Source organism: Musa acuminata, chromosome BXJ2-4 (genome assembly GCF_036884655.1).
Source record: "Musa acuminata AAA Group cultivar baxijiao chromosome BXJ2-4, Cavendish_Baxijiao_AAA, whole genome shotgun sequence".
NCBI lineage: Eukaryota > Viridiplantae > Streptophyta > Magnoliopsida > Zingiberales > Musaceae > Musa > Musa acuminata.
In genome coordinates this window covers 28098178-28124777 of record NC_088341.1, presented here as the reverse complement: position 1 = coordinate 28124777, position 26600 = coordinate 28098178, and the positions used below count along the sequence as shown (strand labels likewise).

The 26600-nt window shown below is 34.0% G+C and overlaps 1 protein-coding gene across 8 annotated transcripts; it reads right to left on the bottom strand.

Moving 5' to 3' along the window:
- Positions 1 to 16921: 16921 nt before the first annotated feature.
- Positions 16922 to 25690, bottom strand: LOC135584273 (myosin-binding protein 1-like). Of its 8 annotated transcripts, none has more exons than XR_671452.3 (5): positions 25284 to 25623; positions 23456 to 24746; positions 21839 to 23370; positions 19966 to 20080; positions 16922 to 17408 (listed from the first exon to the last, which is right to left on the bottom strand). XR_671452.3 is itself a non-coding variant. In XM_065104399.1 (5 exons), exons 3-4 carry the CDS (start codon positions 24621 to 24623, stop codon positions 21863 to 21865), a joined length of 2673 nt encoding a protein of 890 aa, XP_064960471.1. In that variant the 5' UTR covers positions 24624 to 24746; positions 25284 to 25533; positions 25630 to 25690; the 3' UTR covers positions 16922 to 17408; positions 21839 to 21862. The 8 variants fall into 8 exon arrangements, 7 of the variants coding, with proteins under 7 accessions (XP_064960471.1, XP_064960467.1, XP_064960466.1 ...); XM_065104399.1 differs by lacking the exon at positions 19966 to 20080 and adding an exon at positions 25630 to 25690 and having other exon boundaries at positions 21839 to 23367; positions 25284 to 25533; XM_065104395.1 differs by lacking the exon at positions 19966 to 20080 and adding an exon at positions 25630 to 25667 and having other exon boundaries at positions 25284 to 25533.
- Between the last annotated feature and the right edge of the window lie 910 nt (positions 25691 to 26600).

Below are 26600 nucleotides of genomic sequence, written 5' to 3'. Positions count from 1 at the left end.
TATCTTAAACTATATTTTATATTATTATATTAGTCTTATAACCATCAAAGTGATCTAAAATAATAAATTATAAAATTATATTAAAGAATTAGTCCTAAATGATATTAAAAAATATTTATAGTAATACATATAATTAGGAGATTTATATAATCATAAAAAGGAATATATTTTGAATAATTATGTGATGGGATATGATAATTATATCTTAAGAGCTTCACTCTACATCGACCTAGATACAGAAGAATAACTTATTATACTCCTAATCATATTTATAATAATACAATTTCGCCTTCTAACAATGTCATTCTGCTATGACAAACTCGGTAAGGCATAATGAACACAAATATCTTATTTTTCTAAAAATCTAGCAAAAAGACTAGGATTCTAACCTGACTCGTCATATCTATCATAAAATTTACTACCTTTATCAAATTTGATAATTTGATTTTTTTATTTAATTATCTCTCAACTTCATTTGTATACCTCAGGAGTGTTAACAGTCGACTTTTTATGTATTAAAAATATATAATTATATTTTAACAAGTCATATATTAATATGATAAAATATCTCTCTCCATTGAAATAAGAAATATGAAGTGATTCGTACATATTAGTGTTGGGAAATCTGAAGTAACATCACATGCGCACCGGAAGGGTAGAAAATAAAAATCTTAGATTTCCACATAAAATAAGAAGATTTCATTTCATCATCATGCGAAGATTGATGCGCAAAAACCTACAAAATCGAAAATTACACGTATAATAAAGATGTGTTATCTAGGGAGATCATATATCCCTGAAAACTTACAAATCTATAGGAAATGATGAAGGAAATTAACTATCCTCCTCTCTAGCAATGATCCACATTGTAGGGGTTGTAAAGATGCTCTTCAAATCATTACACAATCCTCCTTTTTATATGCACCACACAATTAAGAAGGGACCGGCCCTTCTTGCTATCCATACGCCCCAAGCAAGGGCTATTGGCTAAGGAGGGGAGAGAGAGAGGAGGACAGGAGGTGGCAACCAAAAGAGGTCCAACCTATAGCCTTTGGTTCTCTCATATTTATAGATGTCCTTATAAATTTACCTTAATGGATCCTGCCCTGTTGGGTACAAGATCTTCATCCAACTACCCAAGCTACTTAGATTAATGGATTTCTATCCAATAATCTCTCATTTACTCTTATTGGATCTCATCCATAGGATCCAATAATTCAAGACCTTATTGGATATCCAATAAGATAAGGGCTTCAGCGGATATCTCATATTTAAACCTCTGCTCATCGCAACACCTATCATATTTGTATGATCCTCTAGACCTAATATCGAGTTAGCCATGAGTCATACCTGTCAGAACTCCTTTTGGCTCAGTAAATTATTATCTACATAATAATTCACTCAACTTATCAACTGTGAACATACTAAGTCACTACGCCACAGTCCCTAAACGATAAAGATGTCTAATCCATTGGACATGTCTGTCCTCAGTTACAATGTATCTATAGTTTATCATCCATCTAATATCTCAAAGATCGTATTCCGAGCATGGTGTTTTCAAGCTCATATGGTTTATACTCGAGTCTCGCTCTAATCAGATTCTCCCAAAGCACTCTTTCTCTCTAATTCCGAATGACCCTGGTTAGGAATTTGCTTGAGTAAGAACATATGAGATATTTCTCTCATGACACCGAGAGAAGATGATCCTCTATCGATATTCATTTGCCCTCGTAAGATTGGCTACCACTCCCAATGACCGGTTGTACTAGATTTGAAATTTTCAGACCTATAAATCTGGTATCAAAGAGTGGAGTACTTATATAGGACATCCTTAGTGTCTCAAGTCTAAGGATCATATACACCATTGAAATGATAAAATTATTATCTGACAATAAGGTATCATCAATTATCCAGCATTCTGTAAGCGAATCGATCAGTGAACTTAATCTCCAATGAGCACCTGCACTGTATCCCTAGTGTCCCCACATGAGCAACTATGAGACTAGTCGCCTCCATCATATGGATGGATATACAGCACACTAGTCTATCCGGTTATCTCAATGTCCCTCTCGAGTAACATATGATCGGGATTATTTAAGGTCTATGTTTAAAGGTGAATCAGCCTCATTTTCATGATCTCATCACGATACATTCTTATTGTACAGATCCATGGACATTACAATATATCTAACAAATAATATAAAGTGAAAAAAAAAATTAAATATATAACAAGCGAAAAGAGTGTGTATCATGTCACACATGTCATCACTCATGTGATAGGCTTGTATGACACTCATGACTAGCAATTAGTATGAATAATCTCAAAAAGTTCTTTACTTCTTGTGTTATTTTTCTTAGTATACTTAGTTTGCTTTCTTGTAATATAATATATACAAATATTAAAATCAGTGAAGTATAAATCTTTCAAAAAAATTTCCTTTGAGATATGCCCTGAATATCTATGCTACAATTTATAAGATTTTTCATCATTGAAACTAAATTTCAATCTAACATTTGATTACAAGGTCACTTATGTTTTTGCAAACTCAAGATTCAAATTAATTTTATATAAATTATCATATAGAATTTTAGAACTAACTTTTATTGAATCATAAAATATACTGAGTTTATCATTATCAAAAGAAAGACAATATCCTAACTCATCAATTCTAGATAAGAAAACTAAATTTTTAAAAATAATAGAAACATAACATTTGTCTATAAAATCCATCAAATGATATATCTAGGCAATATGTTCCCAATGTTATCACTTTCGCTTTAAGATAATTCCTCTTAACGACGAATCTTTCATATTCATTTGATTTTTGGGTTAAAAGAAATCCTTATATATTATTGGTAATATACATTGAAGCACTAAAATCAATCTACCAAGTATTAGAAAGAATATTTATAATACTTGATTCGAAGTATATAGAGGTTGAGTTTATATTTTTCTTTTTGAATAAAGTATTACGTTTAATGCAGTCTTTTTTTTCACATATCTTTTTCTACCATAAAAGAAGTACTTATTGTGAAAGCTTTCTTTTTATTAGTTTGCTTTGCATTTCTAAACCCGACAAATTTAGTTAGTCAGCTCATTTAAGTCTTATTTATCCTTATTAGTATTATAGTGAATCTTGAATGGGTCAAATTGAAGAGGAAGAGAATTAAGAATGAACCACATGATGAAAGATTCATCCACATTCATGCTAATGAGGATATTTATAACATTGTCACACATATTGAGAATATAATCCTAAATCCCTCGAGTTTCATCATACTAAGTCATAGTTAGTTCATTCATTAATGTGTTGACCAATAACTTCTCAATATATTTAAATATATCTTCTATAACCCTCAAATATTCTTGTGTGCTCGTTTTAGATAATAATAGTCTTTATACTATTTATAATTATCATTCTTATAAACATTAAGCTGAGTCTATTAGATCTTTCTCAAGTATTTATTTCATTAATCTATGCTATATTGCTTTCATTAATGAAGTTTGTGGGTTGTTCAACAAGCAATACTAGGTCAAGATCTAATACACATAGTGTGAACTACACATTTTTTAATCATTCTGAATAATTTAAACTAGAGAGTATATCGATACTAAAAGCATTAGAATATATGGAAGTACCACTGTAAAATATAAAATAATATTAAGGCTTTATATTTCTTAAATATTATGAACTATTAATATTATTCATACTTTACCTTTGGGTGAAATATAGATATATCTAATGTTCACTTCAAATTATTTATAGAGGGCTGATATTATCCTTGTGGATTAGTGTTGTAATCTTTGGGTATACAATCATAAACTGTAAGAATATCTAAAATATGACAACTATGTATATCTTGAACAGAATTTCTTGTAAGTCGATTCTATTGACTCCATTTAAATTATGAACTAATAAGAAACCTAGTTTGAGGGCTCTATATATTTGGGATTGTCTTACAGAAATAAGAGTCTTTAATCTATATAAAAAGAAATTAGATTTAAGAATTATTTTTAGATATTTTATTGGTTCTAAAAAAATCAAGGGATATAGATTTTATTACCATAATCATAGTATGATAATAGTAGAATATGATAATACAAGATTCCTAGAAAATGATAAAATAAGTGAGAGTAAAAAATCTTAAAGGATTAATTTTAATATAGATGAGATATATGTTGATACTTCATTATTATTTCCTATTTAAGATGTTATTCCTCAAATCACTAAAAGAATTGATGAGGATGAACAACAATATAACATTGATGGGCTTCTACATATTATTGATGTCACTGCTAATAAACTTGTTGGACAACCACAATTGATAGTTCTAAAAAAATCTCAAAGGAAAGGGAAACCTATCATTTCAGATAACTATGTTGTATATCTATAAGAATTAAGTTATGACATAAGAATCAAAAGAGACCTCTTTTCATTTTCATAAGTCATGGAAAGTAGCAATTCTGAAAAGTGGCTTGATATGATAAAAGAAGAATTGAAATTGATGGACCAAAATAGTATTTGGGAACTTGTAGAATTGTCCAATAATTATAAAAGAGTTGATTGTAAATGGATCTTTAAAATAAAACATGACTTAAGAGGTAATATTGAATGATATAAATCCAGACTTATAATCAAATTTTTTTCTCAAAAAGAAGACATCGACTATAATGAGATCTTTTCTTCAATTTCTAAAACGGATTTGTTGAAGATCATCGTGGCATTAGTAGCTCATTATAATCTTAAGTTATATCATATGGATGCAAAAATAATATTTCTAAATGGACATCTAGATGAAAAAGTCTACATGGAATAACCTGAAAGCTTCATAGAAAAAGGAAAGAAAAGTTGAGCTTGCAAACTTAAGAAATCTATTTATAGTCTAAAACGAACTTTCAGACAATGGTATATAAAGCTTCATGATATTATTACTTTCTTCGAATTTAAGAAAAATAGTGTTGATCAATGTATATATTTGAATATCAATATAAATAAGTTTATTATATTGATATTATATGTGGATGATATTTTACTTACTAATAGTGATCTTGGTTTATTGTACAAAACTAATATGTTTGTTACTATGAATTTTAAGATAGTTGATATAAATGAGATGGTTTATATTACTTGTATTAAGATATTTAAGGATAAATCTCAAGGATTGCTAAGACTATCTCAAAAATGATATATTGACTAAGTCTTAGAGACATTCAGTATCAATTTTGTTTAGCTAATGATATACCTATTACCAGAGATAAAAAAATTCAATCAAAACCAATGTCTCAATGACTTAGAAAAGAATCAAATAAATTTCTTATATATGAATATTTGAAAGTCTATTATATGTTCAAACCTATATAAGACTATGTATCAATTTTACAGTTGGAATGTTGGCTAGATACCAAAGCAATCTAGGAATGAAATATTTGAAAGTTACAAAGAAAGTAATGAGATATTTACAAAGAAAAAAAGACTACATGCTCGTATATAAAAATCAAATCAACTTGAAGTGATAAGATATTCATATGTTTATTTACAAATTACCTCGATAGTAGGAAATCCACTTCAGGATTTATATTCATATTAGTTGGAGAATAATTTTTAGAAAAATTCAAAGCAATCACTTATTATATCATGAAGCTAAATTTGTAAAGAAATGACTATTGAATTTTATATTTTGATGATGAAATTAATTGATGAGTTTATTGGACTAATATGCTTTTGAGATAAGTGATATAGAAAATACTTCAATCTTAGAGTCGGACCACTAAAGGGCCAACAATAGAGTAAGAGAGTCAAACATTGTACCAAAAAATTATCGTGTCGAAAATTAGATGTTGAGTTGGAAGATTGCTCGATGTGTCAAAAATTAGACTTCGTACTAAAGGTTCAAGCATCATAACGAAAGGATCAGGTATTGCACTAGAAGATTGGATGTTATGAAAAAATTGACATACCAATGGAATAGGCGATATGCCAAAGAAAAGGGCGATGTCTTCGGATAAAGTGTCAAAAGAAAGGATGACGTGCCAAAATAGAGTACAACATGCCGAAAGCTTCATAAATGTACTTATTGTGTGATTGATTTATCAAAGTCTTGATCAAGATTATTATGGATCAATTTGAGTTAGTATTAAGTTGAAACTATGTCAACTTGTAAAGGAAGTCATTCGGCTTAAACTAGGATTAAATTGGGCTCGTTAGAAGGACAAAATTGTGGCCTAAACTAGGCTTAGGCGGTGGTACCACTAGGCCCAAGGTGATAGTACCACTTGAGTCAATCGAAAAGCCTTGTTTGTGCTTTATTATTGATTTTAGTGGTGGTACCGCTTATGTAGCAATAGTACCACCTAGGTCGATGGTAGTACCATTTCGATCGACAATAGACTAAAGCTTATATTTGTAGCTTGGTTATAGTGATAGTACCGCTCAATGCCTACGATAGTGCCGTCATATCCCAAAATTTTAGGGATTGAATTTTTGACTTTATTCTTGAAGCTTTTTGAGGTCTATAAATATCTCACTCAAGAATTGATGGAGCATCTATTCCTAAGCAAAAAAATTATTGTAAACTCTTATTTTGAGCATAGTTTGAGTATCTTTCTCCTCTTGAGTTTGGTTATAATTTTAAGTTATAGAATGTAAGAGATCTTACTTAAAAAGAGAGTATGAAGGTTATCTTCTCAGTTTAAAAAAGAAAAAAGTTAGTTGATCTTCAGTAATTAGAAAGAAGATCAATAGTAAAAGTCAATAACCTCGAAAGAAGAAAAATCGGAGTGGTTATAGTTTGAGAAATCCGAACCACTATAAATTGGTTTACCTATCTTTACTTCCTTTACTTTGTGACTTAATTTTACACTACTTATTTGTAACTTTAATTTAATCAATTGAGTTTTTAAAACTTGTTGATTTGTCGATGAGTTTTAAAATCAGTTAAAAATACTATTGCACTAATCTACTCCTCTCTTAGTGTCATTCTAATAATGACTGCATATATATGTAAAAATATTAAAAAATATAAAATAAAAGTAATTTTAAAAATAAAAATAGGTTTCATAATAAAATTTTGAAATTAACAAATTTAATTATTAGCGCAAATTTAAGCATGATTTTGATTTTTGAAGCCTAACAAGTGACAGAATTTAATAAATTCAATTCAAATTTTGAAATATGCTTCTTCTAAAATACGAAAAATTACTGAAAATATTTTAGAATATGGGAGCCAGAAAAGTGATATTTATCGTTTCACCTCAAAAACTATTAGAGTGAGACACTCTTACATTATTTATCACATACAAATAATACTTTAAAATAATTCCTTAGGTGTAAGTATGTGCAAAAAATTCCATTGGCAAATTAGTTAGTATGAAATGACTCCAAGAAAAATAATGTCCAGATAGAATCAATATACATAAACTTATTTTAAGAAGTGAAGGAAATGTTTTGATAACTGAAACCCTTAATACCTCTTCAAGAGGTTTAGGATGTCTTCTTACAGGAAAATTAAAGATGTATATTTTTTTTTCTGTGGTGATCGCAATGATGGAAGGCTGATCGAAGTTGGTTGGACAGTTCATCGAAAATTAAAAATGAGGACGATAAAATAACACACACACAGAGAGAGAAAGAGAGAGAGAGAGAAAGAGAGAGAGATGCAGTACATCTGAGTGGGTGATGAATACCGTCTCTTTCAACGGGAAAAGTGAATAGTGGAGCGTGCTTGCTCAATTTGGCCGTCGCCGTCATGAAAGCGAAGCTCCGAGTCGGTCAGAATGAGTGGAAGAAGATGGTGCCATCTCTGACCCCACATTGCCGAACTTGTTGTTGGTATATGGGTCTAATTCGATCTCCAAAGATTGATGGAAGTATAACGAGGGATGACAATAAGCCGAGTGTCCTTCAAAAGAAAGTATTCAATCATTTTAAGTCATATTAAGGTACCCTTTAATCGACGTCTAAATTAAATCAAATATAAATTAATGTAAAAGATCAACTAAATTGGCTAAAGGGATGTAAAAGATCAACAAATGATTTAAGCTTAGTTTAAGATAATAAATGATAGTTAATACTTCATTCCAAAGGGATAAGATAAATTAGCATCACTTATCATATATTAAGCGTGTGACTCCTTTCTTTCTGCAATCTTATTTTATTGAGTTGTGTAAAGCATTATATACTCTCCAATAATATCTTCTTCAATGAACTTAACGAACAGACTCATTATTGGTCTATTTTTCTGCACCTTCATAATACTCTTCTCTCTGTCTACTCTGATAATTTTAATTTTTTTATATTTATTTCTTTATTTTTGCATTGTAAACCTTAAAGGCATCAAGAGCTTTGGCTTTCTCAAATAAATATATATAATTAAATATATCTTATATAGTCATCTATAAATGGGATAAATTCTCTCAATAATTTATTGAGGCATAGAGTAAAAGACTCACAACATATCTCAGTGCATATATAATTTCTACAGTTTCAGTATTCCTCTTTGGCAGGGATCTATCCTTAGTAAAAGACGTGTTGGATAGCTTATCTTTTATATAATTCATAAAATTTTTGAAATCAATAAAATCAAGAGTTTTAATATATTTATTCTTTCTATAAAGATATGATCTAATCTCTTGTGTCATAAACAAGAAGAATGCTTATTGATAATACGATGCTTAATTTTATTTTTTTATCATAAATTGTAAAATAGTTAAGCTTAACTTTTGAATCCAATTTTAATAATTTTTTTTATTTTGTAAAATGCTAAATATAGAGTTTTCAAAATAAAAAGCAAAACAACTTGCATAAGCCTTAAAACGTAAAGTAAGTTTCTAGAGAATTGATGGTTCAACATACATAGTGCCTTAAATATAAACTAAGTTTCAAGCATAAGTCTTGAGAGTTTTCAAGATCCAAAATTAATCTAGTTTTCTAAATAAGTCTATGAGTCCTAATTAATGCCTTCCATACTTTATTTATTTTATCTCGATTTTCTTAGATCTAGAAAGCTTATATGGTATTCATAATATGGATTAATGAACCAAAATAAGTCCACTTGTTACTAGCTATGTGTCTCTTCTTATAAATGAAATAATGAACTTTATTATCTATCTTGATACTATATTGATAATTTTTTATGTTTCTTTTCTTTATGGACACATCTTTCTTTCCACTTATTACTCTTCTTATTAGTTGCTAGATGAGCACTGTTTCTTTTTTTTATCGAAGCTTCTCATGATTCAACATCTTTTCTCTTGTACACATAGTCAAAAGAAGTTTATTAACCGGTCATTTATTTTATATATGTTATAGGAAATTTTAGATAGACCAAATTCTATAGGAAACTAATTCAATGTGAAATAAACTAGAAAAGACTTAATTATTTTTCTATTGAGATTGAGACCAAATTCTATAGGAAACTAATTCAATGTGAAATAAACTAGAAAAGACTTAATTATCTCAATCTCCAAGGACTTAAGTTGAGCATCAACGTCTCTTTTTTGCATTATATGCTCACACACACACACATATTTAAAATTATCAAACTTTATATCTAAAAGTTTTTTCATTACAATACTAGTTTGTTTCTTATATGAAGTCACAAATTATTCTTCGACGACGACTTTTATTTATAGTGTACTTTGTTATATTCAACAATAAAACTTCAATTACTCTTATTGACATGAGATCTGATGAGCATTATACTTAAATGATCAGATCACCCCCATTGCTCATATGCTATTTTCTTTCAAGTGTTTCATCCACATAATAGAAGTGTTAAGTCAAGATCTATGCACCCAAGAGACAAAATAACTTTCCTAGTAAAACAATTAATCATCACTCAAAGTAAGAACAACATTAATAAGAGCAGAAGAAATATATATATATATATATATATATATATATATATATATATATATATATATAACTAAGAAAAATAATCAAGTTTATGCAATGAAAGAAATAATTTATATTAATAAAAAATTATAATCTTTATGTGGGTAAAGGTACATTGTGCATAAAATTTACATCAAAATTTAATTAATAACATTAATAATATTACATACTTATTGATCTGAAAAATATATATTTTAAATTAGCTCTAACTCCCGTAGGGCTGAGTGGTTACCCTAAATGATAAGTCAATTATAATTTTACACGATGTCATTTATTCTTTTGTAGTCATCTTAAAGTAATTACTTTACAATGTGACCATCGATTAATCAAAATTATATTACAACTTAGGATATTATGGCTACTCTTAGATTATAAATATTAAAATATTATATGACATCTCATAGTAAACTCATGAATAAATTCTCATGCTGATACATAACGTAAGAAATAATTGAAATCACATAGAGCTAATACATCTATAACAAGTCACATAATCCTTTTTAAGAGAAATCTCAACAAATATAGCAAAGTGTAATTTTAATTTGTTCAAAAGACTTATCTATTACACCTTATATAACAAGAAAAGAAGTGCACTGTACATGTATTCAAAAATATTATCTCAAAATATCGACTTTCAATGTCTCTAAAATAACATAACATAAAAGAATCCTTTTATTTTGTATAACTAAAAAATCATTCAATAGTTTTAAGCATTATCAACTAACATTTCACAGTATATACATCCCCTAAAAAATTAATTTTATTCTCTTAAGTAGTATCAAATTGACAAAACCAATACATCCATTACATAGCATCTACAATGGTTGAAATGAGAAAAGCATGAACACAACAAACACATTGTGAAAGAAGAATAGGAGGACTATACGATAATATCAATTAGAATAAAATTAGTTATTGAATAACATAAATCATTTCCATCCAAGAAACATATCACATTTATACTTTATGTTCTAAACAACATGGATTAAGTACGGTTCTGATACCAATAATATTAGCAAAATAATTCATATATCGAATATGTAGTAGAATATAATCTCTACCCAATTCACTATATTTCATGAAATACTTAATACAACATTATCCTTAATGTTTCTTGTCTATCATGAAAAGCAATTGAAAGTAATTTTGGTAACATCCTCATTTGTGACTAGTAAAACTAATTTTATTTGATCAGTAACCATTATGATAAATGTTATTGAAATCATAATTAGAGATATAGACCATATCAAATGTCTGTTAGGACTCTAGCTAGGAGAGTCCTAATTGAGAGAGATATTCATGTAAAACCTACCTAAGCCGACCCCTATTAAAGAGGTGAAGTGGCCGGCTAGGGTTAGGAGGTTATTTCTTAGAGAAGAATAAGGAGTTGTAAAGAAATAGGAGTCTTGAGTAGGAGTCCTATTAGGAGTTGGTTACAAGTAGGAGTCTTGAGTATGAGTCCTATTAGGAGTTGGTTATAAGTAGGAGTCTTAAGTAAGAGTCCTATTAGGAGTTAGGGTTTAGAAGTCCTATAAATAGTCATGTATTCCACCTCTTTTCAGAAGCAATAGATGAATCTTTTCTGCAGCAATTTGGAGGGAGGAACCCCTATAGAGTTCCAATGAGGCCGATCCCCTAAAGAGATCAACCCCAAGTTTAGAATCTACAAGGGTTCTAACACCTGGTATCAAAGCAGCGTTCTTGGCGTCTCGCTGCCCTTCCACAGCCATCTATCAACCCTCCACAACCATCCAAAGCAATTCCCACAATTGCTTAAAAGATCGTCGCTGAATTCCGCCATCATCTCCACCACCGCGGATCATCCTTTGATCTCCCCATGAATTGCAACAGGTTCTGGTTTCCTACCTTACTGCTGCTGCAATTTAGTTATCCTTATTTGAAAATCCCAAAAATAACTATTCCTATATTTCTGCATAAACTTTTCGTCATAAAGTTTTCATCTCTACGACGAAAGATACATTGCAGAATTCCAACTGTATAGCACCGTCTGTTTGATCTTGCTATTGTGTTTTTTCTATCCAAATCTCTATGAAATTTTTATGACATCTTTGACACTTCCTAACAGCAGATTTTCCTTTGGTTTTGTCAAAAAATTTTCAATATAAACCATTGATATTTTACATCTAATCTGCTATACTTGAAAATCTACACTGTAAAATTTCCGCCGCATAGCATTGTTTTTTTTATCTTGATACTATGTTGTTTCTATCCAAATCTCTACGAAATTTTTATGATAGCTTTGACACTTCCTAACAGTGGATTTCCCTTTGGTTTCATCAAAAAATTCTCAATATAAACCATTGATCTTTTACGTCCAATCTGCTATACCTAAAAATCTGTGCTGCAGAAAATTTCAGCCGTATATTGTTGCCTTAACCCATCTATTTGTAATCTTTTTGAATGAAATTTATTATACACTTCATAGATCATCTTGGCTTCCATCTAAGATTAATCTATTAAGAAATTCATCTCTAAAAACGATTTTATGTTACTGCAAATTTTCGTCGTAACCCGCTGAAATTTTTCGACGAGAATTCTGCAATCGCAACTTGCACCAATTTCCTTGCTGTTATACTGCCGAATTTTTCTTGATTAAATTAGTTATCCTTGCTGTCATATAAACTGTGATTTTGCTATCAATTCCCTCCTCAATTCTCTCAAGTTTTTGATGGAAATTACGTCGAGAAACCGTTGTTTCTTCGATGACAATTCTACACTTACAAGACAGCATATACTTGCTGCAACTTCCACTGATTTCTATCAAACCTTTGCTACCATCTACCACAGATCCAAAACATTCATCCACAGCCCTAAAACTCCACCAAACCACACCCTCAAACTGCACCCAAAATAGCCACAAAACAATCCTAAACCGTAGCCTACATCCACCAATCCACCAACCCTTTCGACCATCACCTCTCTCAACCAATACATGTCTTTAACCCGACAACAAAAGAGAGATCTTAACATCACAGATTTGGTGGCATATACTATGGCATCTGAGGAGGTAATCAATGCTAAATTTGAAGCCTTCGAGGTGCGAATGGAGGATAAGATTCGGATGCTCTTTACCGAACTCAGATTGGGCCGACCACTAAGGCCGAAGAAATCACATCAAGGAGAGAGCTTTGCCCAATCACACCAAGCCCGAAGATATGACTTCCAAGAGAGGGGAAGCTCTATGACCAACCCCAACTATCCATGCATGAGAGTGGACTTCCCTAGATGGGAAGAAGGAGACCCAATTGGTTGGATCTCGCGCGCGGAGCGATATTTTCGATACCATAAAACCGCGGATGCATCTATGGTGAAAATTGCAGCTATACATCTTGAAGGGGATGCTATACAGTGGTTTGACTGGTTTGAACATACTTATGGAGTCCTTTTATAGCGGCAATTCAAAGAAGGACTACTGATCCGCTTCAAACCAACCGATTATGAGAATATTGACGGACAACTAGAAAAGATCCGACAAACCTCTACCATTCAAGAGTACCAAACCATGTTTGAAAGGTTATCTAATCAAACTCATGATTGGTCTCAAAAACAGCTATTGAGGACCTTCATTGAGGGCTTGAAGCCGGAGATCCGAGGAGAAGTTAAAGCGCGACAACCGTATACGCTTATGGCAGCCATCTCTTTCGCACGACATCAAGAGGAGCAATTGAACCATGAAGCTCGGAGGACTAGGGTCGCTCCTCAACCAGTAATATTGAAGCCCTTAGCCCCCCCTACTGTCGACCAAGTCCCTACACCAAAGAGGTTAACAAGAGAAGAGCTTCGGGAGCGATATGCGAAGGGGTTATGTTGGCATTGTGACGAGCCGTGGAGTCGTGAGCATCGCTGTAGTAAAGGGGGACTTCTTATGATTGAACTGATAGAAGAAGAGGTCATTGAACATCCAAAAGAGAGCCTTGAATATGAAGAAGAAGATGCAGAAGAAGAGCCACAACCGACCGAAGTTACGGTACATACACTAGCTGGCTACTCAAACCCGCAAACGATGAAAGTTGGAGGCCTTCTCAAACAACAACCGATCACTGTTCTCATCGACACGGGCAGCACTAATAACTTCCTAAACAGTAAGGTTGCTGTCCATATGAACTTACCTATTGAGAATTGCAGCAGGTTTGTCATTAAGGTCGCCAACGGACGGATTTTGAAGTGTGATCATAGGTGCCCGCAGGTGAAATTGTTGCTGCAGGACCAAGAGATAATTGCATATTTATTCCTCCTCCCTCTTGATGATCATGAGGCCATCCTCAGAATTAAATGGTTGATGACATTAGGTGATATTTCTTGAAATTTTATGCAACTAATTATAAAATTTTACAGTAAGGAGAAACAGGTGATACTGCACGGGAAACGTGAGGGCGACGTAACGACGATTTGCACACAACAAATGGAGAAGGTTTTGCATAAAGCATGCAACGACTTTTTGGTACAACTTGAGCAGCAAACTAAGGGAGAGCCAACAAAATTTGAAGATCCAAATCTACTTCCTTTGCTTGCTGAATTTTCAGATATATTTGACGAACCGCGCAACCTATCTCTTGCTCGTCGGTATGATCATTGTATAACGATTCTTCCAGGCAAATCTCCAGCAAATGCTCAGCCATATTAGTATCCACATCTCCAGAATGATGAAATAGAAAGGATTGTAAAAGAGATGCTCAAAACAGGAGTTATTCGGCCAAGTTGCAACCTCTACTCTTCACCGGTGCTACTTGTACGCAAGAAGGACGGAACAAGGCGAATATGTGTTGATTACCGAGTTCTCAATGGCATAACCATCAAGGACAAATACCTTATTCCAATAGTAGATGAATTGCTAGATGAAAGGGAGCACAAATCTTTACAAAGCTGGACCTTTGATCCGGGTATCATCAAATACAAGCGTGCGAAGAAGACATACCGAAAACCACCTTCTGAACACACAACAACCACTACAAATTTTTGCTTTCTTCAATAGAAGGTGGAATATCTTGGGCATATCATATCAGAGGAATGTGTGGTAGTGGACCCCTTCAAAATTGGAGCAATGCAAAACTAGTCGACCCCGAGGAACATAAAATTGCTACATGGTTTTCTGGGTTTAACAGGCTACTACCGTAAGTTCGTGAAAAACTATGGAAAGATCAATGCACCACTTACTTTCTTACTGGAAAAAGATGTCTTCCAATGGTCGGACAGAGCCTCCGCTGCCTTCGACAAACTTAAGGCAGCCATGACGACGACGTCGGTGCTAACACTACCAGATTTCAACCGACCCTTCATTATTGAGGCCGACGCATCTGGAGTCGGAATTGGAGTCATTCTCATGCAAGATGGTCGACCACTCACATACACTAGCAAGGCATTATCTCCCTTCCATCAAAATAAGTCAACATATGATAAGGAGATGCTCGCCATTGTGCGCGCAGCAACGAGGTGGAGACCCTACTTGATTGGCCGACGATTTCAAATTAAAACCGACCATAAAAGCCTCAAGTACTTTTTGGAGCGAAAAATATCATCCCCTGAGCAGCAAAAAAGGGTAATAAAACTTATTGGATTTGATTATGAAATAACTTACAAAAAGGGAAAAGAGAATGTTCTTACAGATGCGCTTTCGCAACTACCCGAGCAAGTTGAAGTTTCGATCATTTCACTTCCGACCAGCGACTTTCTTAAGGATATTAAGATGGAATGGCAGGAAGATTCAGAGACTAGTAAGATTATAAAAAAATTGGAGGAAGCACCAAGCCCCATGGCTCATTACAATTGGGACTCAAAAGAATTACACTATAAGGGACGCATTGTGCTTATGATAAATTCTACTTGCATCTTCACGAGCAGATTTTGGACAAAGTTATTCCATATGCATGGTACTAAATTAAAAAGGAGTATGGCATATCACCCACAAACCGACGACCAGACGGAAGTTGTAAATAGGTGCTTGGAGACAGCCCAAAGTCACCCACCAAATATGACTACCCAAGGAGAACTTCAGACTCAGCCAAGTGTCATTATTGATCGACGGATCGTGACTCGACGACGACGATCCACTACTGAATTGCTAATACAGTTGGCAAACCTACTAACAGAAGATGTCACTTGGGAGAACTATGATGACTTGAAGATCAAATTCTCAAAATTCATGAATCGTCAGCCTCGAGGACAAGGCTGATTTGAAGAGGGTGGGTTTGTTAGGACTATAACTAGGATAGTCCTAATTAAGAGGGACATTCATGTAAAACCTACCTAAGCCGACCCCTATTAAAGAGGTGAAGTGGTCGGCTAGGGTTAGGAGGTTATTTCTTAAAGAATAATAAGTTGTAAAGAAATAGGAGTCTTGAGTAGAAGTCCTATTAGAAGTTGGTTATAAGTAGGAGTCTTGAGTATGAGTCCTATTAGGAGTTGATTAAAAATAGGAGTCTTAAGTAAGAGTCCTATTAAGAGTTAGGGTTTAGAAACCCTATAAATAATCATGTATTCCACCTCTTTTCAGAAGCAATAGATGAATCTTTTCTACAGCCTTTGAGCATCAATTTGGAGGGAGGAACCCCTATAAAGTTCCAAGGAGGTCGATCCCCTAAAACGATCAACCCGAAGTTTAGAATCTACGAGAGTTCTAACAGTGTCTTGTAGGATTTCAATGATTGAGGGCTTCTGATTGAGAAAACAATTCAACAGCCAACAAGTCAGGAGGATCACAAATTTGGTTCTTCCTGGAGAGAGAAACTTGAAGAGACATAATTTAGTAGATCATGCAACTAAACAAGTCCCATACTTTCCCACAGAGATGCTAAGATTAACCTCAGGATAGGAAACATTACCTGCAGTCTTTAATAATTAGAAGCATCTCTTATGCCTCAACTTGAAGCACATGTGTGATCTTTAACAAAAAAAAAACCTACTGTTGGTAAAAGATGCACTCGCAAGCTGGTGGTAAAGCACGGCAAAGAATTATATTTGCACTGAAACCAGGCTCAGCATGCAGGGATTACAGGTATAACTGATTGGTATAAAAACTAGAAATTATAACAGCACTTTCAATAAGAATTTTTAAGTTATATTACAGAGAAGAATATAATGATACTGTTACTCTCATTGCTGAGACTCTTGATGGCCAAAACTACAAGTCCCCAGATTATTGAACAACTCAGCAGATGTGAGCATGCAGAAGATGTTTTACAATGCACAGGTCATTGCTATCACACAGTAATCACCCTATTACAAATTTACCACTCATTTTTAAGAAAGAAAAAGATAAAAAATACTAATTCTGAATGAAATCAAGTTAATATAGAAAAAATGATAATGATAAGAAAATACAAAACCAAGCAATTCTATAAAGAAAAGAAAAGTAAAACACACAAGGTAAAAATGAAGCAACCTCTGAAGACGCATCAGCCACATTTCCAATTACTGAATATAGTATACAGTTGTGGGTGCTCAGACTATATGAACCTCTGTCCTGAACGTAAATTATGAACCTTCATCAACCAGATCCTACATAAGTAGCATAAATCAGATTACATACAAGATAATTCATACTATTTAACAAAAATGAAATCGGCTAAGATTTAGAAACTAATAAAAGGAATCATTGGAGCAGAAGTGACTAACTTTAGCGCATCAAGTCGCATATTATTTTAGGAAACAACCAGCTACGATAGAAATCAATTTCTGGTCAGGTTTATTGTGCCAAATCCCCAGAGTAATTATTGGTCCCCACATGGTGCAAATAAGTTTCCTAGTCATTCATAATCATGAAGAGAATCAAGAAAATCCTGGTGTTTCATTTCCAATTTAAGCAATGTTTTTCAGCTGAGATATGCCTTCATATGTCCTAAAAACATCATAATTGCAAAAGTTTACAGGTTTGTTCCACCAATATGGGGTTGACTTATGACAACATAGTGGTACCAGTATATTAAGGATAGGTACTTGGCCACCAAAAAAATTGATATTAAATCATGCGATAACACTAGTGGCATTAGACATGATACATACTGACAGCGCATACTAACAACTGATTAGGTTGCCACTGAATGCATGATTGTGTATGGCCTATGAGAAGTTCAGTAGCAAGGAAAATAATTGCATGAGCAAAAGGCAGGCATGCATTATTAGTTAAAACATAAAAGTTATGCTGATTAGCCAATAGCTTATTTGATTTCAGTTTGATAATCTTGCCTGGTTCCACATGAGTTGGGCTGGCTAATAAGACCAGTTGGACAGAATCTTCCCTGATGCCCTTAATTCTTGTTTGCAACATCCAATTTAAGTAAATTGTTAGCTTTAAATATCCAGAATGTGTTGATTAAGAACAAAAAAAATCACTTCATTATCTTTTGTGCTAATTTCACTCCTACATTATGTCTTCTGATAATAATCATATAAATTTATGAGTTCACTATGCATCACAAGTCTTCAAATTGAAGTGCTTTATATGGACATCATTAATGTGGTATTCTTACAGTTATCAGGATAAGATACCAACTAGTTTGGTATTGAAGTGGGATTTGATTGACATAAAAATCAACAATCCCTTAAAGACCTGCCACTCAAGGCCCTTACGGGAGTGTCATTATTCTCTTAGCATACACTGCAATATCCACTTGCTGCTTTATTCAATTGCGGCAATCTCGTAAGAAGAAAAATGATTCATCAGCCTAGGGTTTTAGACCAAAATTACTTGATAGTTCCAAATAAACATTGTACTCTTTCTTTAACAAAAAATAATAGTTTACCTAATACAAAATCATTCATCAAATTTATTAAACAGTGGCTGCCTCATCTCAATTATCGTCATATTCTTTCAATAAACTATTTTAACAGGAGGCCAGCTTTATTTTCAGTATTTTTGTCAACATAAGCAAAATCCTCATTCATAACTTCAAGAGTTAGCTTCATCTACCTATATTCTTTTAAGAATCAGATCTTCAATGAAACAATAATTTAGGTCCAACTAAAAGTTCCAACTAATTACTGAATCAGATTTTCCAAATAAGAACGACCATTGCAGCCTTAAATTAAACAGTTGGACTTCACTCCATGAGACCAATAATTTCCAAAAAACTGGATCAGTGTCATAATTTTATGCATCCTACATCAGCAGATACTATGATCGATGTTGTCATATTCATGAGCAACAATTTGGTATGGATAGTCCTTAGAGGTATAGCATGATCATGCATAATCTTGATCAATAATATTAACAACGCTCTTTAAAGATAGAGAAATGAAAAAAAAATAATAGTAGGAGGACAACAACATACCAAGCAAAAGATGAACCTATTAGCAATCATGGCCAATCAAAATGAATTGGAAGAGAGTCCTAAGGTGAGTATCATGCTCAAAGATTAAAAAAATAACCACATTAATTATGCAAATCACAACCAAAGACAACCATTTCACCATTTTCCACATATCATGTTGTATCTACCACACATCCTATGGGATGTGGCATAAGCCAATATCTTCTTCTATTTGTCTCATTACTCCATGCTTCATTGAAGATAAAAAATCATATTTCCAATCATGGGGCTAGATCATGTTACATCTCCTAATGACCTCACAATATGATTGTGCATATACTTATTACTAAGAGATGCTATCTGTTACCTTTTTCAGGTTTTACTATTACATGTATCTAAGTTTTGCTTATACCAGAACCAAAGATGGGATTATTTGGATTTATGCCAATTTCTGTTGTTCAGTGAATATGTGGTACCTCAAATTTAAATTCCCAAGGTGCTAAATCCAAAGGGAATTTTATGTTGGACACATGATAAAATGTGAAAAATGAAACAACTAAATGTACAGAACATCAACCGTACGGTTGATTAATATCCAGAAGATTATAATAGCATAGCAATCATATACAACTGTATCTTTCCAAAGAACAAGTTCAAGATAGGAGTCTTCAGATTGTACTGTTCATGGCTGAATTTAGTTAATTCATTGTAAATGAATAACCATAAAAGCCAACAAACTTTACAAAAACAAAGCCATATGTCCCAACTATTAAGCTAACAAACTTTGAATTCAGAATATTTGTTACCTTAAAATATATATTGCTTTGATCTTGGAAGTATCATGCTCACTCACAATGATCATCCATTATCATTAACCTCTTGAAGAGACACCTCTTAAATTATAATATTTTCTACATATACCTAATATGCAAGAATCAGGTCAAGTGACTTTGAAAATATTGCTTGTCATATGCATAAAACTAAATTTAGTAAAATCACAAGAAGTACAATTGATTTTTAAATGAAAATAAAGAATATGAACGACAGCACGCTAGTAGTAAGGTACATGTTGCTAATGCATGCACCGTGTATGGTGCAATGAAATGGTACCACATATGCACATGTAACTGGAAACACTTAATCACTGACAAGTACATCAAATGAATGTTGCGATAATCAATATGCTAGATGACACTAAAAAAAACTAAGGGACACCAAATGACTTAAGTATTGAACAAGCAACCATATAGATTTAAAATGAGATTCCAGAGGACCACACCATGAGGACGAATAGCAGAATCATCTGGAGCCTCAGGATTCCATTTCAGGTAAGGGTGGGTGATCCAAAAGGATAAATAGGGGTTTAAAACAATTTGCAAGTAATGAGAAGCACCTGAGTCAATGCACTGTAGAAGAAAATAAAGGTGATGATAGGCATAGCAAAAAGTTTGGTCGTTGTAGCAAAAGTAGAAGCACAATAATGATGGGCTTGGCTGAGGCGGCAAAAGTCGCAAAGCCAAGGCCAGGGTCAAGCATATGATTTAGCAGAAAATGGTTCTTTGTCCAGATTGACGCAGTTTGCCTTTTTTTTTCTTATTGAGGATATTAAGATCAATAAATATTGAGAAGCCAAAGAATTTGAATAATTTATCTAGTCAAATGAGGAGCTTTTAAGCTGAAAGGAAGGAGCTGCATTAAGGAAGGCATCAGGTATGGAAGCAAGAAGAACATGACTCCCAGAATGTCTAACATATAATAAAAGGCAATTTCATATGTCATTCCGTATGCACAGATACAAAAAAGCAAATAGCTTCACCAAGTGCTATGGAGGTGCTTTTGTGCTTCATCATAACATATATGCAAATATCAATAAGATCCTCAATTTTCATGGGAAAAAGTAAATAAATAAAGTAAATTGAAAACAAGAAACTTCTGTGTCTAAAGAAATGGTGGACACAAACATAGAGACTAAGGATGGTCATGCTAACATAAACAAACTGCAAAATTGCAATCAGATTCATCATCATAGCATATATGACTATTGGTCATCCTCATCAGTCTAATAGAGATTTTGATACAGCAGCATTAATCAAACGTCTATTCTAATAAAATGGTACGCATCTCTCTCACATCTCATCCTTAAACAGACTAAAGCCTTCACCTTTTATAAGTCAACCCTGAAGTGACATGTTATTATGAAAATGAGCTTTCCTGGATAAAACATTCTACAATGATATCAAGGAAAGTTAGCCGTTTCTAGTACTTCTAGTCTTCTACCACCCGTTTATACAGCTATAGTTCACCATGTCGCTGACAGAGGTTAGATTCAGAGAATTATAGAGTTTTGGCAAAAGAGAGCCACCATAGAAAATATTGAATAATTTTTGGAGACCAACATTGTGTTAGTATTTCTTCTAGTATAAAAGATTATTTAACCCTCAGTTAATAACTACTAAATTGCAGTTATACCCCAGTACAAAAGGTTAAAAATATGCTAAACTTGTTAAGAATACAATGGCTTACGCACAAAAGAAAGGCTGAAGACAAATTAATTTCATTTATCTCACAATATTTCCAGGTGTTTACCATATGCACCTTGGTTATTTCTAAAAGAACTTCTCATATCTTCTCTGCTCCTATGACAAAACAAAAATTCTGAGATGTTAGTCAAAGACTTACATTACAGATAGAACTTGTAAAGACTCAAGCTATATGATGCTCTTGTCGAGTGATTCCAATTTTCCGTAATTCATGCAGATCACAAGCTATCTGTTGAAGAAACCGAACACCAGCATCACCATTTCTAAGTGAGTTGATAGCATGTTCAAGAAAATTACGATCTGACTCAAGTGCCTCCAACCTCTGACTTAAACATGACACTTCATCCTCAAGAGCAACTAAGTCACTCTTGTTAACTACTTTCAAGTACTTGTCAATGTCAAAGCTGTCTTCATGGTTTCCTTGAAAGGAACTTGAAGGTTTCCTGGATAACTTTTCATCCATTAAAATCCCTCCTACCTGACTATTTTCAAGGGGACCATCTTTCTGATACAGGTGCTCTGGACCTGCAGATGCAATCTTGTCAGAGTACCAACCATTTGTGCCTACACCACCTTCTGACACTCTGTTTCTTTGTATAAAATCTTCACCTTGAATATCTGTACATGTGTTTTCGGGAAATCCATTTTCATCATCATTCACTAATAAACTAGAACCATCATCAAAAACACCATGATTGGAAAAAAGATGAAGCTTTTTCTCCAACTTCACCAAACAATTTGATAGATACGCCTCCTCATCTTCAAAACATGATAAGGGATTCTTCAAACTATCAAAGTTACTCCATCTGGAATCTCGATGCATTACATGATTTTCCCTAGATTTGTTACATGATTCAAGCTCCTTATCATGGAAATTACCATTCAGTTCCACTGCTTGATCATTGGATAATTTATCTGTAAAGCTTTTCCTATAGATTTCCATCTCAGCTTCCAAATCTTGCATTTCTTTCTCTCTTTGAGTAAGCAACTCATTGCATTTCTGAAGTGCTTCATGGTCATATTCAGCTTGCTCTTCCATCATTCTTTGGTAATGCAGAGCCTCCATTTGCATAGCAGCCTTCTCCTCTTGCAACCTAGTAATCATGGCCATTGCTTGATTTGCCGCAATTGCTGAAGCACTTCTTTCTTCTTCTAATTCCTTGTAGAGAAGGTTTATGGACTTCCTGTCCAACTCAACCTGCCTCTTTAGTCTCTCAAATGCACTTTCCCCTTCCACCTCACTAACAAAACTTCCATCTAGTGACTCTAAGCCTGATTCATTCCTCTCAAGAGAGAGCGTCTTGGTTATGTTCTGCAAAACAGATTCGTCATCTTGTCCATATACTCGAGGACTAGGAGTCATTTCATGCCATGGAGACTCAAGGCCCCGAGATGCAGATATTTGAGAAATTAGCAGTTTCAGATCTTCCTGAACCCTAGAAGAATCCTTTCCCATAATAACATCAGCAAATCTAGGAGATGGCAAGCTTCCCTTAGCACCAACAGCAAGCTTATACGCATCATTCAGATCCATATGATTACTCATAGATTGACCAGGGTCACTTGCATCATGGCTTATCCCCAAATCAATGTCCTTTGCACACCAATCCTTCACATCATCCACATAAGTAGTATTGACACATGCAGCATCACTTTGCTCCAACTTATCTACTTATAACAAGAACAAGAATTGAAAGGTTAGCTAAGGAATTATATAGAGAATATAGATTCAGTAGAGTTATGGATTACAGCTTACCTTTTACATTTGAGTCCTCCACAGGAACTTCTTGGGGATCTTTTGACACAAATTTAGATTGAGGGGGCTTAGCATTGATTTCGATTTGGTTCCAATTGCTATCCTTTGGAATATGTCCAGCAGCACCAGAAGATGAAATTTCTAATACATCATGGAGCTCACCTACACATTTTTGCTTCTCAGAAACTGATTCAGAAGGCTCGTCAATATCTGGGGCAGAGTGAATCAACTTTTGCAAGGCTTTATTGTCTGAAATACTAACTGGATCAGAGTAATTTAATTTTCCTATTGTTTTATTATCTGAAACACTTCCAATATCTGTGGCATTCTCTGGTTCTACATTTTGATACATCAAATCATCCTTGGCATTTTCAGCTCCATGAGCCAGAGATTTTCCTTTACCATCATCTATATGCTGGACTTCTGAGTCAGAGTCAGTAGTAACTTTAACTTCACTGTGTACAATGTGAGAGAACTCGTCTAATCCTTGATTCCTCAAATGGTCAGATGTTGGGGAAACCAAAGTTTTTTCTCTAGTCTTTCTCATCCCATCTCCAGTTAAACTTGACAAAGAAATGTCAATTTCGGAAACATCAACTTCGATGGATTCATCCTCAAGCAACCTAATGGCATGAAGTTTATGTTGGAGAGGCTCAGCACAACATGAACAAATTATTTTGACAGGAGAGCAATTTGTCTCATCCTTCTTCAGAAAAGGGACATTCACCAAATCATCCTCATCACGCACATAGAGGCCATCACCATCAACATACTGAATGTTCTCTCTATAATCAAAATGTCTTCCAAGATTACCTACCAGAGATCTGTAAGTTTCAGGTTTCAATGAGAGGAGACAAGACTTGCACATGGTGTGAACATCAGCAAGCTTCCCGTGAGCATGACACAAGGCCAGTGATGAGATCTCTGATCTGTGGGTTTCACAAATTAAATCTAGATAGAAGTCCAGTTTCTCACTTCCAAATATGTGATCTAGCCTTGAGCAGAATATACAAGGCGTTTGTAACTTGCATATACGAGAGAATTTTGTCACCATGTAGGAAAACCAGGCATCAAAGAGTAATAGAAGCATCAATATCCATTCAAGAATCGCCAAAGACAAAGCAGATGAGAATCGCTTGAAACCACTGATGTGAGCCCTTGAACCCATCCCTAGCCGGTTTTACATCAACTTCTCAGGCACCTATATAGGCGGAGAGATGAAACAGCCCGCAAACTTCAGGAGTAGAGCAAATTGCAGTTGTTATTCGTGAATCCCAGCTGACAGTTGCCACTGAAAACATCAACATGTTGACATCAAGATCTAGAATACCATGCAGAATTTTCAACAATAGGCATCAATTTATTCAATTCATCCCCATGAAATATACACAAACTGGAGAATTCAAGCAAATTCCTACTAGCAGAGACATCAATAAGATATCAATACACAAAAGAAGATATGCATGAGCAAACTGATGAATAGCAATCAAACCATAAAGAAGCACAGATCAAAAGTATACTCTTTTCCCAAAAGAATATATATAAAGTTCTTTCTTTTGATGATTATACCAAAAGCTAAAGCATCAATAGACGGTATATGCCAAATAACAAGAGCAGATCTCGATCACCCAAATAAAAACCGATATCAAGAAAAAGGCGCCAATTTTTCAATCAAATCAATGGGGAAAGCGATCGAGCTACCAAGGAACAGAACCAAGGAGACAAAATTGGATGAACCATGCAGTCGAAGGATACCACGCAGGTCAGCCAATCAAATCCAGCAAAGAGAAAAGATAAATAAAAAAAAGGAAAGCAATCGAAAGAAGACCTTCTTCAGACTTCTTCCGCAGCCGACGAGCGAAGAGAAGAGGATGCGACCGGTGGAATCGGGTCTACTAGGGCAAGAGAAAGACAAAAGCAACCGAAAGGTGAGGCTATCACCTCCCACCACTCTCCTTCCCAGTCTCCGTTATTGACATTATTCCGAGGCGCTGACGTCGAATGACGAAAAGGTCGGCTGGGATCGCGAGATAACGACACGGCACCGACCGAAAGGCGATAGGCTAAAGCCAACCCGGCTAAATTTCCATGTCCACGGACGAGACAAAAGTCAGTAATCGCCTTCGAGATATCGAATTAGATCGAGGAAGAGAAGATAGATTTAAGCGTTTTACCTCTCCGAGGGATCGGACCGGCGGCCATTGGAGTCGACAAGTAGAAGAAGGCTGCCTTGCGATCTGTTCGAAGGGAGGAAAGTGGAGACGGGCAAAGAGATTTATACGTTTACCCGTCCGAGCACTTACCTCATCATCCAGTCGCGACACAAAATGGGACCCACTTTTTCATCGATGGCGATTGGCGGGCGAGAAGCATCTGAGACTCGGGTATGAATTTGGGTACGTGTCCGAAGGCAGATCTATCGCACGATCCGTTCCCCGACAGGGTTCAGTCTGCTTCCAACTATTTATTGGTATGCTTAGTGGGCCCCACGAAAGTGAGGTTAGAGAGTCAGTATGTACCGTGTTTTGTATTTCTATACTTCAATTTCCAATCCTCCAAGGAATTTATGTATTCAAAATAACTCCTCAATTTCCAATAATATTTTGGTTGATCAACAATTGGATGTGAACTCTTCTTTCTATGCAACTTAATTCATTTTACACTTCGATGTGGTATATATACATTTTACTTGTTGGGTAGTTGGTAAACATCTTAAGTTGTTCAAAGCATGCTCTCGAATCGAATCACTGTCCTAATCATAAAATTAACAGTTGATGTATGACAAATCAATGAACTAAATCTAAAATATAATTTTTTTTCTTTTCAAGTTAAGAGGAGGAAGAACATATTTTTATTTTCAAAAATAAGTCTAACATTATGAGGTCAGTGTTGCTCTAATAAATAGCAAACAAAGTCTTATGTTCGGTTGGAATATTCGTTAAACAACAATTACAAATGGATGAACACATTGTTTATAGATCGAAGTAGAGAATGGACAAAGACGAAATAGATGTGTGAGATTTTGGGTGACAAAAAGTACTTTCATTCAAGATGAATTAAGTCTTTTGGTCTCACAGAAAATTAAAATGAGAAAATTTTGTAATTAAATTAGGGCAACAACCGTGCAAGAAAATTAGTATGTAAT

Excerpts from the sequence above, each read along its gene's own strand:
- LOC135584273 (XM_065104395.1), bottom strand. The coding sequence starts at position 24,623 with ATGGGTTCAAGGGCTCACATCAGTGGTTTCAAGCGATTCTCATCTGCT. Across the intron at positions 23,371-23,455 it reads GGAGGACTCAAATGTAAAAG|TAGATAAGTTGGAGCAAAGT; the intron begins GTAAGCTGTAAT and ends TCTTGTTATAAG.